At 43.1% G+C, this 21,485-nt stretch overlaps 1 protein-coding gene across 2 annotated transcripts in view; it reads right to left on the bottom strand.

Moving 5' to 3' along the window:
* The window catches only part of TMOD1 (tropomodulin 1), a 119,304-nt gene that overhangs the window by 74,960 nt on the left and 22,859 nt on the right, over nucleotides 1-21,485 (bottom strand). For both annotated transcript variants that reach the window (XM_089652746.1, XM_089652747.1), the window contains exons 2-3: nucleotides 16,066-16,216; nucleotides 6,641-6,797 (exon numbers count right to left, since the gene is read on the bottom strand). In XM_089652746.1, coding sequence (XP_089508872.1) covers nucleotides 6,641-6,797; nucleotides 16,066-16,185 — 277 coding nt within the window. In that variant the 5' untranslated portion in view covers nucleotides 16,186-16,216. The remainder of the gene's footprint in view (nucleotides 1-6,640; nucleotides 6,798-16,065; nucleotides 16,217-21,485) is intronic.

Here is a 21,485-nt window from a genome sequence, read left to right as displayed (position 1 = left end):
CTTTAATGCATATAAACTGTGGGCTAAAGTCACCTGGATATTTGTCGTTTTCCTGAGTTTTTTGGTTTCTTTTGTGTCCTTGCCTTTGGAGACAAACGTGGGTGAAGCCACCTTCCAATCCTGTCCTCCTTGCTGCCCATTGTTGTTGGGGTGTGAGGTTCAGTAATGTTTTATATTTAAGGAGGTTAAGGTGGAGGGTGCACCAGTCCTTGCTCTGAGGAAGGGGGCTACTCCCCCAAAACGTGTCAGCTGGTATTGTCATCACACTATTCCATGAGAGTGGAGAGCGGACATCTGGACTCTGTCACCTTGACATGCCATTAATCCATTTGGGTTTGTGAGCAAAATATGTACCCTTAATAAAGTGCTGGAGATATTGTACTTTGTTTTTTGTTGTTTCTAAAGGTTTTTTTTACCCTAATGTATTCTTTAGTAAGGTGAAAAATAGTGTTGCACCAAAATGAAAATTCTTGGACTGAAACCAAAATTTCAGGATGCAGTTGGCCAAAAACTGAAAATGAAGTTTAAAACATTTTTTTTTATATAGAATTGTGTTCTGTTTGACTTTTTTAAATTAATATCAATGATTTAAATGAATATGAATTTATTTTCAGTACCTTTTAGCCAATAGGCTACTTTTACAGTGAGTAGTTTTTGCAGCGTTTTTGTGTAAAAAAAAAAAAGAAAAAGAAAAATTTTAAATTCAATGTATGTCTTCACACTGGTCCATTGCGTCTCCCATAATATGTTAAAAATCCTGCCTGCCGCATCTATGGTACATTTTTGTCAAGTTAAAAGAAAAACGCACCTCCCCATTAAGGCCTGGTTCACACCAATGCGTTTTTTAGGGCTTTTTGCAGAAACGCACTACCGTCCATTTAACATGATTCCCTATGGGACACATTCACATCCTATGCTTTTTGAGCAGCTGCATTTTTGGAAAGGGTCAGGGACTTTTTCAACACAAAACAATGACTTTTTGGTTCAACAGACTTAAAGGTAGACACTGCAGAAAACGCATCTCGTGCATTTTTGCTGCATTTGCTACATTTGTGATGCGTTTTGTGTTTAATCTTAACAGATGCATAAAAAAAAAAACACAAGACACACTGCAAAATGTACAAACCGCAAACTGCATTGGTGTGAACAAGGCTTGAAATGCATAAAAAAATGCATGTGTTGCGTTTATGATGTGTTTTGCATTTTTAATCTGCCCAGCAACAAGTTGGCCAAAAAAAAAACATTAGAAAAACGCATAAAAAAGCTTCAAACGCATGTGCAAAAAACGTAATATGCACTGCAAAACCGACAAAACGCAAACTGTGTTGGTGTGAAACGGGCCTAAAATGCATTGCAAACGCTGTGCTTTTGCTGCGTTTTGCATTTTTAATCTGCTCAGCAACATAAAGAAAATTAAAAAACTTGTCAATAATGCGTATGCAAAAAGCACTGCAAAACAGACAAAATGCAAACTGTATTGGTGTGAACCAGGTCTGAAATGTATCAAAAACACATGTATTGTGTTTTTGATGCATTTTTATTCTGTCCAGAAACAAGTTGGTCAAAAACAAAAAAACTCCATCTCCTGGACTCCTGCTGTGGAGGGAGGACAACTTCCTTCACTCCTGGATCCCTGGACTGCCGCTGGGGAGGGAGGACGACCACCTCCTCTCCCTGACTGTGGATCTACCGCTGGGGAGGGAGGACAACCACCTCCTCTCCCTGACTGTGTATCTGCCGCTGGGGAGGGAGGATGACCACCTCCTCTCCCTGACTGTGGATCTGCCGCTGGGGAGGGAGGATAACCACCTCCTCTCCCTGACTGTGGATCTGCCGCTGTAGAGGGAAGACGACCACCTCCTCTCCTTGACTGTGGAACTGCCGCTGGGGAGGGAGAACGACCACCTCCTCTCCCTGACTGTGGATCTGCCGCTGGGGAGGGAGGACGACCACCTTCTCTCACTGACTATGTATCTGCCGCTGGGGAGAGAAGACAACCACCTCCTCTTCTTGACTATGGATCTGCAGCTGGGGAGGGAAGACGACCACCTCCTCTCCTTGACTATGTATCTGCCGCTGGGGAGGGAAGACAACCACCTCCTCTCCTTGTGTCAGGAATGGGCTCACCTGCTGTGTGGGCTGCAGTACTGGTGCTTGCCAGCGGGTGCTTTCAGCAGCAAGGATCTTACTCCTGAAATCAAGCCATCACCTGAGGCTGATTGCAGGTGTTATATTTAAGCAGCACCAGGCCTGCAATCAGTGCCTTGGTGTTGTCCCCATGAGCCCCTGTATCTTGTTCCTGATTGTCCTGTGCTCCTGATTGCCTTGTTGCCGACCCTGCTTGATCCTGACCTTGCTGACTTCTCCTGCTCTGATCCCTGGCTCGTTTGACTACTCTTCTGGATATCCCTATTGATCTGAACTCCTGTTACCGAACCCAGCAAGTAACCCGACTACTCTTTGCCTGCTGCCTTCTACCGTGCTGTCCCCACTGTTACCGACCCCGCCTTTCTGACCACGCTTGCTACTCTGTCATCCATCCGTCCTGCACGGACCTATCTGCCTCTTCACGTCAGGCTTTTACCAGTGTATACCTCTGGCGGACCCCTCTACCACAGGTGGGTGTACTCAGGGGCCGCGACCTGGTCACTGTCTGCTCCAAGTCCATCCCCACCATCAGGGGCCCTGGTGAACAAGCAGACTGGGGCTTAGACTCCGCGCTCTGGGGAATCCTGTCCTGTGGATTGCTAGAGGTACCGCCAGGCAGTATCTGACAGAACCATACGGCCTGCCTGACCATTCCACCTCTCCAGCCCTGACTACACCTGTGTTCCCGCACATACTGATATTAGTGGAAGTTTGGTTTTGTTACTGTGCGTTTTGTATATTTGGGCAGCTAACAATAAATTATATTGTTATTACATCATTCCTGAAGCCTGTTACTTCCCTGTGTCAGTCCACACATTTCTGGTCATACCCGGATCCCGGACACCTTGACTATGGATCTGCCACTGGGGAGGGAAGACGACCACCTCCTCTCCTTGACTATGGATCTGCAGTTGGGGACGGAAGATGACCACCTCCCCTCCTTAACTATGGATCTGCCGCTTGGGAGGGAAAACGACCACCTCCTCTCCTTGACTATGGATCTGCCGGTGGGGAGGGAGGACGACCACCTCCTCTCCTTGACTATGTATCTGCCGCTGGGGAGGGAAGACGACCACCTCCTCTCCTTGACTGTGGAACTGCCGCTGGGGAGAGAGGACGAGCAACTTCTCTCCCTGGGTCCCCAGAACTGCTCTGGGTGTGGGGCAGAGGTCTTGGACCCTCTGTCCTGTTGTCAGCTCTTCTGCTGGGACTGTGTATGGGCAGAGACTGACGGTACTCAGCCCCGCTGCCAGCGTTTCAGCTGGGGTTAGGAGTTCCACTGTATCGGCCTGCACAAATCCTCCAGGGCCACTGATTTTGTAGGCAGAGGTCAGCAATAGTCTGCTTCGATGCCAACTGTTCTGCTGGAGGCTCACTGGGTTGTTCCTCCTTAACAGAAAAGTCTATTAAATTTCCAGTCTCTGGAATTGCTGAAAATCCAGGGCACAGGCTGGCGGCACTTGGACCTAGTGCCAGTGCTTCGGTAGGCAACTCATAATCCATAACATTCATGGGTGCTGGGGCATACTGATGAGCTTCGTCTAACAGTCTTTTATATGCTTGTTCCAGCTCCCATTCTTGTGTAACTAAAAAGTCCAAGTCTGGGTTCAATCCGAGCTCAATGGGAAGTTCCAACTCCCTAACATCTCGAATGTCCTCTAATCTCCACTTCGCTGCATCACCAAAATATGAATCTTACTGAAGCATCTCAAATTTCAATCCCGGGCCGCCGTAATCATAGCTTTCTATGGGATCGATCGCTGTTCTCTTCCATGCCGACTGGCTCCTGGAATACTTCTTCGATAGCACCTGAGAAAGGGTCCCGGTGGTGGTTTGGATGTCCCAGACTGTAGGAAGCATCCCACTGCTGCCACCAAATGTGACAGAACGCCTGGCACCCAGCTTGTGTCTTCCGTCAGAGAACCGCTTCCTTGCCACTGGGACACAGAGCCAAGATCTTATAGCTGGGCACTGCACCCAAGACTAGATGAGACTAGCTTAGATCCAAACTGGAACACTTAGTTGAACAGAAATAGTTTTTATACATTCCAGAAATAGGGCAGTCCCCCACACTGATTAGATAACAAGGTGAAGTGGACATCAGTCTAATCCTATCGTGTAGACAACTCCAGATGGACTTGCCAGCAGACAGGAGTAATAGGTGACTCAATTAACAATGGGAAGGCACACAATGGGAGAAGATAGTAAACACATAAACCCTGGTTCACATTGCAGCGGTGTGGGTAATCCCATGTGATTCGCACAGGAACTGCACCGCATTCCTTTACAAATCACGTGATTTGTATGCAGTGAGATTAGAGCCATACATTTTGTATGGCTCTAATCGCACCGCACCATCACCAAAAAGGTGCAGGACCCTTTTTTGGTCAGCACTAGAATCGAATCGTATTGGTATTCACACCTATCCGATTCTGCACATCAAACCACGTTTTGTGGACCGATTTGGGGGTGTCGTTAACGTAGCAAACACATCCGCATTGGGTCGTGTGAACAGGATGCGATTGAGATGCGGTGCAGAATTCGCACTAAAAACGCTGCGAGTTCAGCACCGAATCAGTGTGAACAAAGGCTAATAAACCGATTAGTGCAAGAGTCCTCCCATCAGGTTGTTTGGCTAATTACATCAACATATTCTTAGAGTCTCTGAGTCTAGGAGGAGGGTTGAAGCAGTCAATGCTAGTTTGGGCACAGAGACCCCAAATCTGTATGTCCTGATTGGGTCTCTCACAGAAACCAATCAGCTTCCAGGTTTTATTGGTAAAGCTTAACTGAACAAGCTTAGAAACTGACTGGCTACCTAGCACAGTTGCACCCGATTATGAGTGCACCAGTTTTAGTAAATCTACCCCACCAATGTCCTAATTACTATGCTGCTTTGATTTGCTTACTCATAAAAATCTGTTGATTAACCATTTGCCTACTAGGCACTTTCACCCCCTTCCTGCCCAGGCCAATTTTCAGCTTTCAACGCTGTCACAGTCTGACAATTGCGTGGTCATGCAACACTGCACCCCCCAAAAAAATGTATGCTTTTTTTTCTTTTGGTGGCATTTAATCGCCTCTGGGGTTTTTCTTTTTTTGCTAAAAAAAAACTGGAAATTTAAAAAAAAAAGTTTTTTTCTGAGTTCTTGTTTATAAAATGTTGTAAATAAGTAATTTTTCTCCTTCACTGATGTGCGCTACTGAGGCTGCAGTAATGGACACTGATAGGCTGCAATGATAGGTGATACTGATAGGCACTGATAAGCATCACTGGTGGACATTGAAAGGCATCACCGATGGGCACTGAAAGGCAGCACTGATAAGTGGCATTGATGGCACTGACAGGCATCACCGATGGGCACTGAAAGGCAGCACTCATATATGGCACTGATTGGCAGCACTGAAAGGCAGCTCTGATGGGCACTGATATGTGTCGTTGATGTGCACTGGTAGGCACTGATATGTGGCTTTGATGGGCACTGACAGATGGCTTTGGGCACTGACAGATGGCACTGATGGTCAGTGTAGATGTCCCCTCTAAGGAATGCCGATTACCGGCTCCCCTCTCCTCACATGCTGTCAAGTGTGAGGAGAGGACTGCCGATAATTGCCATTTCCTTGTTTACATACGATCAGCTGTGATTGGACACAGCGGATCACATGACAGAGCCAACCTCATCAGCTCTTTAGTGTGATCGGTGACCCACTTTGTCCCAGGGAGACAGCGCACCACTGATCGCAGCGCCGTGCGCTCCAGGGGCGCGAATTTGCAGTTAGAGTGGGAGGACGTCATATGACATTCTCCCAGAATGAGAGAGCTGCTGCCCGCTTGTCATTTCCTTATATGGTGGATGGGAGACGGTTAAAGTTGTTGTAAACCCTCACATACATCCAGTGAAGAGACTGCCCTCAGGTGATACACAGATGAAACAAATTATCCTACATAAGTTGTACCTGTTTATCTACAGCCAGCTGTCCGCTACATCCAGTCAAAGAGCAGAATTTATACAACATCTCTCAGCTCTGAAAAGCAGAGGGTGGGGATCCGAAGTCACATCAGTGAGGAGAGCTCTCAGAACTGACTGGATGGAAGGGACACATTCCCCTTCACAGCTCATAGAAACAAAGCTGAGGCTGTCAATCACAGGCTGTGCCCTTCCCTGTCACCATATTTCTGTTAGTGTCAGGAAAACCTGTCAAAAGTAATATTGCAGAAGAACAAGGCAGCAGAGAGAAATGACACTTGATGCTCTTGATTGAGACAAGTACACACTATAAGAATATGTCCATATTTCATTCTGTAGTTTAAAACCAAAAGGGCATGCTCTAATTTTTCCAAGCATGCAGCACTGCAGTGCCATGATGTGAACAATGGGTTTTCTACAGGAGCTGCAATTACCTGCAATATATTACATTTGCTATGCATTTTACCACTGAAAAACAAAACCAGCCATCCTTTACCAAAGCTACTTCAAGGCACAGCACTCACCTCTTTTTTCCCCAGTGTAAGGCACAAGATCTTCCCTATCCTTCATTTCTTTAGCCTGTTGCTCTAGGTGTTCTAGAAGGGCATCTCGCTGGAAAGGTCCTGTTGGAGTTTTGGTGGTCTGATTCTTTTGTCTTAAACCAGCAGGTAATAACTGATTCTATAAGAAAAATACAAATTATATTGCAAATACTAGAATATCTTTTCATGTGACAACACTGAAGAAGTGACACTTTGCTACAATGTAAAGTAGTGAGTGTACAGCTTGTATAACAGTGGAAATTTGCTGTCTCAAACGTGAGTACACCCCTAAGTGAAAATGTCCAAATTGGGCCCAATTAGCCATTTTCCCTCCTTGGTGTCATGTGACTCGTTAGCGTTACAAGGTCTCAGGTGTGAATGGGGAGCAGGTGTGTTGAATTTTGGTGTTCTCACTCTCTCATGTTGGTCACTGGAAGTTCAACATGGCACCTCATGGCAGTGATCAGGCACACTGACTGGTGACAATATGTTTAAAAAATAATAATATCGCTGAGCTGCACCTACCCTCTTTATCCGTTGCAGCCTGAGATGCCCTGAATGCAGATATCTCTGAATCTGAACTCTACCAAGCCATCAAATCTTTGAAGGCCTCCAAGGCTCCAGGCCCAGATGGGTTTTCTGGTCTTTACTATAAAAAATTTGCCACCGTTCTGGTTCCTCATTTGACAGCCTTTTTCAATTCTTTGAAGCAGGGTTCCCGGCTTTTTTTTGGAGTCTCTTAATGCGCATATTACTATGATCCCTAAGAAAACTGAAGATGCTTTTGAACCACAAGCTTTCAGACCGATCTCGCTGCTAAATGTGGACTTGAAGATTTTGAGAAAGATTCCGAGCACCCGAATTATTAAGTATCTACTCTCCCTTATTCATCGAGATCAGGTTGGCTTCGTTCTGGGGCGACAAGCTGCTGATAACATCCGTAAAATCATCCATCTCATTCATATTTTACATCGTCGCAGGATACCAGGGTTCCTTTTATTCCTAGACATTTATAAAGCGTTCGATTCACTTTCTTGGGAATATTTGACATATACGCTATCTAGATGGGGGTTTGGTGATGCATTTCTGGCATGGATCTCATATATATACTTGTGAGCTACTATGGTGGTTACCTAAAATATTCCAATTGCTTATCTTAATAGAGTGAAAAATAAAATAAAATATAATGCACCTGTGGTTCGGTGGCACTCACACCAACTCATTAAACAGTGTTCTGTGACAAAAAGGTAAATATACTAATAGTGCCGCGCTCCTGTATATATTAACTCTGATGATTAGTGTTGTATTTCTCAGTTCAATTAATAAATAAATAAACATAGGAAAATTAAATATCAACTGTAAACAATATATATTCTTATATATGGTGCAAGAATAAACCATCTATTGCCTATAACACCATATAAAAATGAAGCATAATTGTGCTAGTGATAATTAGTGAATTCTAATGGTGAGCACACAGCCAGGATAACCAAGGAGTGGCTCTGTAAGAAGCATATCAAGGTTCTGGAGTAGCCTAGCCAGTCTCCAGACTTAAATCCAATAGAACATCTTTGGAGGGAGCTGAAACTCTGTGTTGCTCAGCGACAGCCCCGAAACCTGACAGATCTAGAGGAGATCTGTGTGGAGGAGTGGGCCAAAATCCCTGTTGCAGTGTGTGCAAACCTGGTCAAGAACTGCAGGAAACGTTTGACCTCTGTAATTGCAAACAAAGGCTTCTGTACCAAATATTAACACTGATTTTCTCAGGTGTTCAAATACTTATGTTCAGCAGTGCAAGACAAATAAATTCTTTAAAAATCATACAATGTGATTTACTGAATTTGTTTTAAATTCTGTCTCTCAGAGTGGGAATGCACCTACAATGTGAATTTCAGACCCCTCCATGATTTATAAGTGGGAGGACTTGCAAAATCGCAGGGTGTTCAAATACTTCTGTTCCTCACTGTATATTTGAAATGAGCATTTTCAGTGTATAATTGATTTATTGACTATTAAAGGAACAGTGCACCATTTTTTCCCTATACATCACATTATTTTGTTTAAGTCAATGAGTGCACTGATTTGATGGTAGCTGCAATTCCACTTGCATATCACAGCAGACTATTGTGTGTGTATATGTGTAAGTGTGATAAATAAATATATATATATATATATGTGTGTGTGTATGTATGTATGTTTTGGTCAGATATCACCATTTTCAGTAGTTATATTTTTTGGGGGGGTTTAGGCACATGGCAGCGCATACGTTTTTTCTCTTTTATTTTTCTTTACTACCTAACTCATAGCTCCAAATGTCCCCAATTTGGAGAAATGATCCCTCTTTTGCAGCCAAATCCCTCTGTCCCTCTTTCCTCCCCAGTTGTCCCTTTAAGCACTTGCCGTCCGCCTGCTGTTTATAAACGGCAGGGCGGTGGCACTCCAGGGGCGGGTTGCCGTTCATAAACGGCACCCGCCTTTTCTAGCTGTGCGCGCTCCCTGGGAGCGCGCAGCACCACGATCCGGTGCCCGCTGTGTTCTCCGGACACAGTGAAACACCGATCGTCGGACGGGACCTCTGTACGAGGTCCCGATCATGTGATCGCTGATTGGCCAATCAGTGATCACATGCAAAGTACTAAGCAAGATGTCACTTGTGACATCATTGCTTACTACTTATGAAATCTGTGAATGATCACAGAGGTCACATGGTACAAGGCTATTCACAACAGCCTTGTACCATGTGACAAGGTGTGACCAATCACAGCTCACTCAGTATTTCTCAATGGCTGCAAGAATGCAGAAAGAGAAATTATTGCTTTTACATCCTATATGGGTGTAAAAGCAATCACTGTAAAAAAAAAAAAAATATTCATCACCCCCCACAAGTAGTACAAGTAGTACCATGGTGACACTGTACTGCTAGGGTGACAGTATGTAAAAAAAAAAAAACCCATAAATAATATAAAAAAATAAAATTAAAATGTACAAAAAAGTTTCAAAATTATAATTTTTGGTTATACACTAATTTGGCTTATTTTTTTTTTTTTACTAAAAATATAACGGAATACATTTTGGTTAAGATTTATGATGAAAGATTATTTATTTGCAAAATTTTATAAGAAAAAAACTTTTTTTCAAAATTTTTGGACTTTTCATTTATATAGCAAAAAAAAAAAAAATCCCAGCGGTGAATAAATACCATCAAAATAAAGCTTTATCTGTCTCAAAAAAATGGTAAAAAATTCATATGGGTACAGTATTGCATGACCGCACAATTGTCATTCAAAGTGTGATAGTGCTGAAAGCTGAAAATTGCCCTGGTCAGGAAGGGGGTAAAAGTGTCCGGACAGGAAGTGGTTAATAAAAAAATCACTATTTCAGCTACAAAATTGGTATTCTATATTGAACCTTTTATCATCCAACCTTGAGAAATTGGCTGCTCCACCTGAGTGCTGTCATATGAGAAGAGGTCACATTCTCCCCTGTACCTGGAACCATTAAACATGTTCACCAGCTGAGTCAGTGGAGAGAGCACTGTTAAGGTAAGTATTCGGGGGGGGAGGTCGTAGGGCACTGCCAATTTGGCCGGAACGTCTGCAGTCCCAATGTTCGCAACTTGTGGAAAAGAGTTAACATTTTTTGTCAGGTTTTTATCTTTGTTCATGACCCCAGTTGGAAGATTTACCTTAACTTTCTGTCCTTGTATGAAAAATTACTGGAAGCAGAAGACCCAAACCGCAATAAAAACATTGTCAGATAGTCTAACTAATCTGCAATCTAAGTTTTTCCGCAAGCCACTACTGTGTTTTTCTCCAGGTCTTTTTTTTGGATGGTTTTCCCATTACTTCCTGTAAACCAGCGGTTCTCAACCTGGGGGTCACGACCCCTTTGGGGGTCGAACGACGCTTCCACAGGGGTCGCCTAAGACCATCGGAAAACACATATTTCCGATGGTCTTAGGAACCGAGACACCGCTCCTCGCCGCCGCCGCCTCCACCGCCGTCTCCAGGTGTGGGCGGGATGACATGCCGCCCCTGTCATCTGGACACACCTCGAGATCAATCCTCGCCTGTGATTGGCCGCCGGCACTGTAGCTCAGGAGAGGCACACAGGCGGCCAATCACCGGCAAGGAGGTGGAGCTTGGAGAGGAGGAGCCGAGCGGCACCGCGAAGATCGAGCGAGTGAAGAGGAGGAGAGCGGCCGGAGAAGGAAGACATCTGACAGGTAAGTGTCGGTACCATGGGAGAGGGAGGGAGCGAGCGAGCCCAGGCTGGAGCAGGGGTCTGCAAGGTAAGTATCATTGGTGTCAGTGGGAATAGTGCCCCATCATTGGTGTCACTAATGCCAATGATGGGGCACTATTCCTCCCACTGACACCAACGATGGAACACTATTCCTCCCACTGACACCAATGATGGGGCACTATTCCTCCCACTGACACCAACGATGGGGCACTATTCCTCCCCCAAATGACACCAACGATGGGGCACTATTCCTCCCCCATTGACACCAAGGATGGGGCACGATTCCTCCCCCCACTGACACCAACGATGGGGCACAATTCCTCCCCTCACTGACACCAAGGATGGGGCACTATTCCTCCCCCCACTGACACCAAGGATGGGGCACTATTCCTCCCCCCACTGACACCAAGGATGGGGCACTATTCCTCCCCCCACTGACACCAAGGATGGGGCACTATTCCTCCCCCCACTGACACCTATGATGGGGCACTATTCCCCCCACTGACACCTATGATGGGGCACTATTCCCCCCACTGACACCAATGATGGGGCACTATTCCCCCCACTGACACCTATGATGGGGCACTATTCCTCCCCCCACTGACACCAATGATGGGGCACTATTCCTCCTCCCACTGACACCAATGATGGGGCACTATTCCTCCCACTGACAGCAATGATGGGGCACTATTCCTCCCACTGATACCAATGATGGGGCACTATTCCTCCCACTGATACCAATGATGAGGCACTATTCCTCCCACTGACACCGATGATGGGGCACTATTCCTCCCACTGACACCGATGATGGGGCACTATTCCTCCCACTGATACCGATGAAGGGGCACTATTCCTCCCACTGATACCAATGATGGGGCACTATTCCTCCCACTGACACCGATGATGGGGCACTATTCCTCCCACTGATACCGATGACGGGGCACTATTCCTCACACTGATACCGATGACGAGGCACTATTCCTCCCACTGACACCGATGACGAGGCACTATTCCTCCCACTGACACCAATGACGGGGCACTATTCCTCCCACTGATACCAATGACGGGGCACTATTCCTCCCACTGATACCAATGACGGGGCACTATTCCTCCTCCCACTGATACCAATGACGGGGCACTATTCCTCCTCCCACTGATACCAATGATGGGGCACTATTCCTCCCACTGACACCAATGATGGGGCACTATTCCTCCCACTGATACCAATGATGGGGCACTATTCCTCCCACTGATACCAATGATGAGGCACTATTCCTCCCACTGACACCTATGATGGGGCACTATTCCCCCCACTGACACCAATGATGGGGCACTATTCCTCCCCCCACTGACACCAATGATGGGGCACTATTCCTTCTCCCACTGACACCTATGATGGGGCACTATTCCTCCTCCCACTGACACCTATGATGGGGCACTATTCCTCCCACTGATACCGATGATGGGACACTAATCCTCCCACTGATACCGATGATGAGGCACTATTCCTCCCACTGACACCGATGACGGGGCACTATTCCTCCCACTGACACCGATGATGGGGCACTATTCCTCCCACTGACACCAATGACGGGGCACTATACCTCCCACTGACACCAATGACGGGGCACTATTCCTCCCACTGACACCAATGACGGGGCACGATTCCTCCCACTGACACCAATGAAGGGGGCACTATTCCTCCCACTGACACCAATGACGGGGCACTATTCCTCCCACTGATACCAATGATGGGGCACTATTCCTCCCAATGACACCAATGACGTGGCACTATTCCTCCTACTGCAAAATTACAGTTATGAAGTAGCAACGAAAATAATTTTATGGTTGGGGGTCACCACAACATGAGGAACTGTATTAAGGGGTCGCGGCGCTAGAAAGGTTGAGAACCACTGCTGTAAACCAAGGTCTTGAAAGGGCCTACACAGCTACAAAAGTTCCCTGATCAATTTCTGGATTGAACACATATTCTCTGATGTCTGTAGGCAACTTTACACAGTATAGGAGCAGAGCACACAATTGCATTTCTTCCCTGAAGTATTATTTTTTCCCAATATCAAAATTGCCTGCATCTTTATCTAAAATGATATACAGTAATGAAGCTGCTTCTCTTCTCATGCTTATCTACAACATATGAAACACGAGAAGCTCTTTTGTGCTGATAACTGTGGTTGACATGCAAGCTTCCAACGATTCTAGTAGGGGATGACTATCTAATGCTGGCTAATATTACAGCCGTACACAAGTAAAATCTAGCATAATATTGGTCAAATGAAATTGAAGAATCCTTTTCCTTTAACCACTTCAAATCCGGATACTTTTATCCCCTTCCTGCCCAGGCCAATTTTCAAGTTTCAGCGCTCTCACACTGAATGACAATTGCGCGGTCATGTAACACTGTACCCAAACTACAATTTTATCATTTTGCTCACACAACTAGAGCTTTCTTTTGGTGGTATTTAATCACCGCTGGGGTTTTTATTTTTTGCTAAATTAAGAAAAAAAGACCGAAAAGTTTGAAAAAAAAAACACGTTTCTTTGTTTCTGTTATAAAAGTTTGCAAATAAATAATTGTTCTTCATAAATTTAGGACAATATGTATTCTGCTACATGTCTTTGGTGAAAATAACCCAAATCAGTGTTTATTATTTAGTTTGTAGGAAAGTTATAGAGTTCACAAACTATGGGATATATCGGAAAATTGATCAATCCTGAAGTACTGACAGCCAATCTAATTTCTTGAGGTCCAAGAATGTCAGAATAGTACAGATATCCTACAAATGACCCCTTCTTGCAAAGTAGACAGTCCGACGTATTTCATGGTGAGTTTTTTTAAGTTGTAATTGTTTTTTGTCATAATTTTTCGGAAAATGAAGAAATTAAAAAAAAAATTTTCACAATTTTTTTTCTTTACATACTGTCACCAGTGCAGTGCAGCATCAGCATATAACTGGTATGGCAGTGACCAGGGACACTGACTGGTGACAGTACGGTAAAAAATAAATGATGATTTTTTTTTCAATTTATTTTTATTTTTTATTACATTTTTTTTTTAAGTTTTTTTTTTTACATATTACGCTTTGACCAACTTGGTATAATGTTACCATAGTAACATTGTACTACTTTGGGGAAGTGATCAGTATTTTTTTTTATACACAATTTAATTGCTTATAGCAAAGAATTTCTTTGCTATAAGCAAGCATTTCACTGAATGAAATCGATTCAGTCAGGTTTTTTTTCAGAACAGAACAGAACAGGTTTTTTTTGTTGTGATTAGCTGTGATTGGCCATGGCTAATCACATGACACAGATGGGCTGTGATTGGCCCAGCCTGTGCATGTGATCAGTGTAACCATTCCCAGCTAGACACAGTTGTATACAATGGATGGCATGAAAGGAAGCCATTCATTGTATACAACTGTAATGTGACCTACTGTGATTGGTCACAGCAGATCACATGGTACTGGCAACAGGGCTGGTACACAGATCTGTTATCGGCCGTGTCCAAGTTACATGGCCGGTGACAGATCTCACCATAGTGTGGTCCAGGAAGGACGTCATATGACACCCTCCCGGAGGGACGAAGTGTTCGCCCGGCCATCATTTGACCATAGGCCGTCGGCAAGTGGTTAAATATGTGTGCCTTTGTTTACCTCCATTACATGGCGGTTTGATGGGGCAAATAGTTGACACACAAATGAAAAAATGTTTGTGCCTTATTTTTAGCAAAGCAACAATGCATTTTTGGCAAGATCACCAGTTATTGATATTTACTGAAAACGTTCTTAGCCTAAGAAACCAAAACAAATGCAGTCACCATATCTATGGACTGGTAAACTATCACATACAACATTTTTGTTTCTGGTTTAGATATGCTTTAGGGCCGGTTAACACTATAGAAATGCAGTCCAGATGCATTCTGGATGAGTTTTTGCATGCGTATTTTTGGCACGTTATAGTGCGTTTTTGACGTGTTCCAGTGCATTTTTTATGCATTCCAGTTCATTTTTTCCCCTCTCTTTTTCTTCAATTTAAATAGGGACATGTGCATTCCAGTGCAGTTTTGGTGCGTTTTACTGCGTTCCAGTACAGTTTTGTGCAGAAAAATGCAGGCTGTTCTACTATATTTCTGCAACTGGAATGCACTGGAACTGCAAGCACTGATGTGAACTATGACATTGACAAACATATAACCTACTATAACCAGGACAAACAGAGAGGGTGAATTTCCCTAATGGGGGCACAGACAGTAATAATAACCTAATTGGTGTTCTAATTCAGCTACACTCTATCCAAAACTTAACCGCTTCCCGACTGCCCTATAGCAGAACTACAGGGCAGCAGGGCTGCGCAAAATCACGTGTATATATACATGATGCTGCATTTCTGGGTAGCAGATACGGCGGTCGATCACCAGGTCTCGGCTGGAAATTCCAAGGAACAGTGACAGAGGAGAGGTCTGTATGTAAACCATTCAGATCTCTCCTCTGTCCGCACCAGCATGCTCCTTTGTATTACTCTGCATAGCAGAGCAATACAAAGCAGCATGATTACATAGTACAACACACACAGCACACACAGTAAAACAGCACACAGTTAACCCTTTGGTCGCCCTAGATGTTAACCCCTTCCTGCCCAGTGTCATTAGTACAGTGTCAGTGCTTTTTATTAGCACTGATCACTGTATTAGTATCACTGGGGATGACAGTGGCAGTTAGTCAGTTCCCCCCCAGTGTCAGAATATTTTGGCCTAAATTTATGATGAAATTTTATTTTTATTTTTTTTATTGAACATGTTTTATAGCAAAAAGTCAAAAATATATGTATTTGCTTTCAAAATTGGCAATCTTTTATTGTTTATAGTGTAAAAAATAAAAAACAAACGATCAAATACCACCGAAAGAAAGCTCCATTTGTGGGGGAAAAAAAGATGTAAATTTCATTTGGGTGAAGCGTTGCATGACCGCGCAATTCTCAGTTAAAATAATGCAGCGCCGTATTGCAAAAAATGGCCTGGTCAGGAAGGGGGTAAATCCTCAAGAGGGCAAGTGGTTAAAGTTTTTTGCCTTTAGTTACACTTAAAGACTAAAAACTGATAATGTCATCAAGTAGCATCAGAAAAGAAGAAAAATGGTACCCACATCAGGATCTAATTCTTCCAGTTCTCCTTCAAGAGCTCTCAGTTCCTCCTCAGTAAGTTTGTTTAAGATTTCATTCTCATCCACATCCCGATACTTTTCTAAATCGTTTCGGCGTATCATTTTCTAAACCTTTGGATACTTGGCTTTCAGCCTGCAAGAAAAAAAGATTTAGATTTAACTTGTTGAAAATACTGTATGTTCTTGTATGCAGTAAGCACAGGGCTGGTGCAAGGATTTTTGTCAACGCAGGTTAAGGTGCATTTTAATACCCCCCCCCCCATGTCCTCCTGCCACCTCCCTCCCCTCCACGATGGCAGTGTGTAATGAGGGGGCGATTTTTTGCATTCCTCACTTCCCCTCACTGGCTATGGGCAGCTGGCAGCTAGGGCAAGCTAAAACTTCCAAACTGCGCCCGGTAGGAGAAGGGGTGCAGCGTGACCAAAAGACAGGTATTTTAACCACTTGAGTACTCACAGGGCATCATAATGCATGGCGCCCCTGGTCACTGCCTAGGTGCCCCAAGTGCATGGGGGGCCCATGATGATCATTTTGCATTACATCGTATTTTCCAACTGTCCAGGATTTGTTGGGACAGTCGCACTTTTTCAAAGCTGTCCCAGGATGGCCCAGGCCGCATCCCGAAACCTGCATTGTGCCCTATTGATTGCACCCCCCCATGCTGAGCCCTTCTGACTTCCTCCCCGTGCTGTGCCCTTCGTGTTGATTAGTCTTTGATTTATGACATGTTTTCTTATTGTTCAAAATCAATTTTATTAAAAATACTAATAAATATATGTAAAATTCTGTCACCTATTTCTACTTCAGTTCTTGAGAGTAGGTGTGTAAATTGGAGGGGGCCCTAGAGCATTACTTTGCCCTGGGGCCCATGATGCTATAAGACTGCCTTGAATCCCGGAGCCATTTTAAAAAATTTTTTTTACATGTTTTAAAAATCATTTTAGGCCTGAAGTAGGGATGCACCAAAAATTCGGTGGCTGAAACATTTCGGCCGTCTGCCAAAATGAAAAAAAAAAACCCAATACAGATGCCTAAAAATCCCCGCCCCTCGCCACCGTCCGCCGCTGCCACCACCAGCCACCGCTCAGTAGTTCTCAGCATTACCTGAGAAACCATCGAGCAATCCCGGCGCTGTTCAAAGAGATTAGTGAAGGAAAGATGGCCTCCACTCATCTCTATGCCCTTGCAGGACCGAAGCGATGTCACTGCCGCTTCCGGCCATTTTTTTTTGTTTGTAAAGCACTAGATCAATGCGTGTTGTTTTTTTTTTTGTTTTTTTTTGGGTTTTTTTTAATCCAATGCTTTACATTGCAGAGGAGAGATGTGGGGTCTTATTGACCCCATATCTCTCCGCAAAGAGGACCTGTCAATAATTATTTCTATCACAAGGGATGCATGCATTTCTTGCGGTAAGAACAAAAGTGATTAAAATTTTTTTAAAGGGACAGTGCAAAAAAAACAAAAACAAAAAAAAACCTATTAAATTATTAAAAAACAAAAAAAAACTTCAAAGTGTCCCTGTGCTTGCACGTAGTGGTGAACGCATACGTAGGCCATGCCCACATATGTAAATGGTGTTCAAACCACACAAGTATTGCCACAAATGTCAGAGCAAGAGCAATAATTCTCGCACTAGACCTCCTCTGTAACTGCTAACCTGTAGACATTTTTACAGCATCACTAATAGAGATTTTTAAATACCACAGTTTCACGCCATTGCACGAGCATGCGCAATTTTAAAGCGTGACATGTTGGGTATCTATTTACTTGCTGTAACATCCTCTTTCATATTTTACAAATAAATTGGGATATATATTGTTTTTATTTTTTTTAATCAAAGTGTATTTTTTTCCAAAAAATATATATTAATTTTTAAAAACTGCGCACTTTGGTTTTCGGCCAAGTGCATTTTGAAGTTTCGGTTTCGACGCCAGAATTTTCATTTCGGTGCACCACTAGCCTGAAGATGACTTAAAATCCTCAAAACATGATATATTTTCTGAAAGCAGACACAGCAGAGAATACAATGTTGGTAGTTCTAACTTTTTATGTTACATAATATTAGAGTGTAACGATTTCTGCAAAATTTCAGTAAAAATACACTAAAGCAAATTTTAGGCCACCTAACTACAATCAATTACCAATTTTTGGTAAATATATAAAAGATGAGATTGTGCCCAGTAAACAGATACCCAACATGTCAAGCCTTAAAAATTGAGTGTGCCATGAAACGGTGAAAAACTGAAGTACCCTATGTTTTTTTTATAGGCAACGCTTTAAAAGCCACTGCATGTCATCGGTTTAGTGTTATGCAGGAACTTAGGAACAAGTGGCTGGGTATTCAGGTTTAACCTCCCCCATCCCAGTGCCTTAAAGCAAACATACCTTCACAGATTTTAACCACATACCGCCCAGCCACTGTAGAAATATGACGGCAGGGTGGCATGGCTGGGCAAAACCATGTTTTAAAACGTGTGTTTGCAAAACAGGTAGGGGGCGCGTGCCGCGGATGTCAGTCGCCGGGTCACAGCCGGTCATTACTGGTTGTGTCCCGCTGATTAGCGGCAATCACTGACAGAGAGCAGGGCTGTAGTAGCTCTGCTTTCTGTCAGTTCCCTGTCAGCTCCTGACATGCTGAGCCAGAGAAAAGATTTTATCTCTCCAGATCAGTGTGTCCCCTGTGCAGTACACACCCCCGCCCCCTAGTAAAACACTCCTCTCACACAGTTAACCCTTTCAGTAAATAAAAAAGTTAACCCCTTCCTCCCCAGTGCCATTAGCACAGTGTCAGTGTTTTTTTGTTTATAGCGTGAAAAATAAAAAGCGCACAGGTGATCAAATACCACCAAAAGAAAGCTCTATTTGTGTGAAAAAAAGGACGTAAATTTCGTTTGGGTGCAGCATTGCATGACCGCGCAATTATCAGTTGAATTAGTGCAGCGCCAAGTAGCAAAAAGAGGCCTGGTCATTAAGGGGGATAAATCCTCAGGAGGGCAAGTGGTTAAATGATAAATCTGGGTGATGTGTTTGGAGTAAGTAATGAAGTAGTGCGATTTCATAGTTGCATTCAGTGTGAAGCACGGCTTAATCAGCAAAATGAAAAGTGATCTGAGAGCCCTAAGGCTACATTGGCCCAAGCAGCCAGGGGAAGCCGCCAGTGAGAATCAGTAGATTGTTGCTGGCGGAGCTGCATGCTACATGCACACGGTGCGAATAGCAGGAGCTGTCAGCGGCGGCTGTCAGATGTTCGAATGTTACATGTAAGCAGTTACATGTGAACAGAGCCCCTGACCAACCCTGAAAACAGACAGTGTGCGTCAGAGATGACTTTTCTACAGATTTGGCAGCACAAAAACTGGATGTAGCTAATTGGCCAGTTTGTATGTGACCATAGTCCACAGTGTAGCTGCGTCCACAGGAGGCGTCTAGATGCTTCTAAATGCAGCAAACTTTCTGTTCCCGGCTGCCTGTGTGAATGCAGCTTAAAAGTTGTTTTTACTTCCCAGATGACTTCTCCTGCATTTAGAATAGCTAAACGCAGGAGTGCCCATGTAAATGAGGCCTTAATGGATGTGGTTCCCCATAATGGGACTGTATGTCCCTCCATGCCAAAGTTCTGTGGTGAAATCCTGGCCAAGAAGCTGAAACATCTTATCCTAGGCGGTGCAGATATGCAAAATGAAAAAAATTTGATTTGTTATTTGACTAATTTCATTTAGTTTTGATTAAATTCGTTTAATTCATTTTTCGGAATTCATTTTGTTTATTTAAATTTGACCAAATTCAAAATTTCAAAAATATTTTTCACAGACTCGATAACAATTCCAACGGATTCGATAATAATTCTAACCTTACAATCCATATGTGTTTTTGATGGTATAGGGGCTATATGAAAAGTTGTGTGACCATATTGGAAATGTCTATTTCAGCACAATTTTCACAGTGCCTTTGTTGATCATTATTCACGTCACCATAACGCAGCTCACAACGTTTTTGTAAAGTATTTTAGTCTTTTCTAATCTATTCTATTCTTTTCTATTATTTTATATTCTATTCTGATGTATTCTGTTCAAATTCATTCTATTCAAAATTCGAATTACGGAAGGCAGTTATATTCTATTTTATTCTATTGTTTTTCTATACTATTCTATTCTTTGATTCTCTATTCTAATCTTTTCTTTTCTTTTATAATCTATTCTTTGATTTTCTATTCTAATTGATTGTATTCTATTCTTTTATTTTCTGTTCTGTGTTACAATATTTTCTATTCTATTCTTTGATTTTCTATTCTTTTTAATTATATTCTATTCCAATCTTTTCTATTCTATGCTTTGATTTTCTATTCTAATCTTTTCTATTCTATGCTTTGATTTTCTATTTTAATCTGTTCTATTCTATTCTTTGATTCTCTATTCTAACATGTTCTATTCTTTTCTATTCTTTGATATTCTAATTGATTATATTCTATTCCTTTTTTTCTGTTCTTTTTTACTCTGTTTTACTCTATTATTTTCTATACTAATTTTTTCTATTCTAATGAATTCTATTCTTTTCTATTCTAATCTTTACTATTCAATTCTTTGATTTTCTATTCTATTTTTTTCTGTTCTGTTCTAATGGATTTTATTATTTTCTATTCCTTTATTTTCTATTCTATTTTGTTCTGTTTTACTCTATTATTATTCTCTACTGCATCCTGTCTTATTATTTTATTTTCTATTCTTTTGTATTTCTTTTTTTCTGTTGTACTTTATTCTATTCTTGTCTTTAAATTCAAATTGTTTTTCGAATTTGAATTGATTCCAATTTCGGCCAAATTTCGTTTTGTTTTTTCAGATTCATTTAAATTCGTTACTATTGGAATTCGGATACATCCAAATTTCCGAATAATGGAAAATTTGTTCGAATTTTGATTCGGAAAAAAACAGACTGCACATATCTAATGCCGTGAACCCCCTGTGTAAAGATATTTAGTGGCCCCACTCTCACCCCTATCACCCATTTGTTTTTTTAATAAAGCGGTTGTAAAGGCTGAAGGTTTTTTTACCTTCATGCATTCCATGCATGAAGGTAAAAAACCTTCTCTGTGCAGTATCCCCCCCAGCCCCCCTAATATTCACCTAAGCCCCCTCTCGACCCAGTGATGTGCACTGGAGTCTTGGCTATCCTGGGACTTCCTCTCATTAGCTGAGACAGCAATCGCAGCTAGTGAGCCAATGAGAAGAGGCAGGGAGAGGGGCCGAGCCACGGCTCCATGTGTGAATGGACACACGGAGCAACAGGTGCCCCACATAACAAGCTGCTTGCTGTGGGGGCACCCGACAGGAGGGAGGGGCCAGGAGAGCCTGCGGGGGACCACAGAAGAGGAGGATCCGGGCTGCTCTGTGCAAAACCACTTCACA

The sequence above is a fragment of the Staurois parvus genome, unplaced genomic scaffold (assembly GCF_062004578.1).
Source record: "Staurois parvus isolate SC_StPar_1 unplaced genomic scaffold, SC_StPar_1.0 ptg000692l, whole genome shotgun sequence".
Taxonomy (NCBI): Eukaryota; Metazoa; Chordata; class Amphibia; order Anura; family Ranidae; genus Staurois; species Staurois parvus.
Note: the sequence above shows the minus strand (reverse complement) of the source record. Positions and strands in the feature narration are given on the sequence as shown.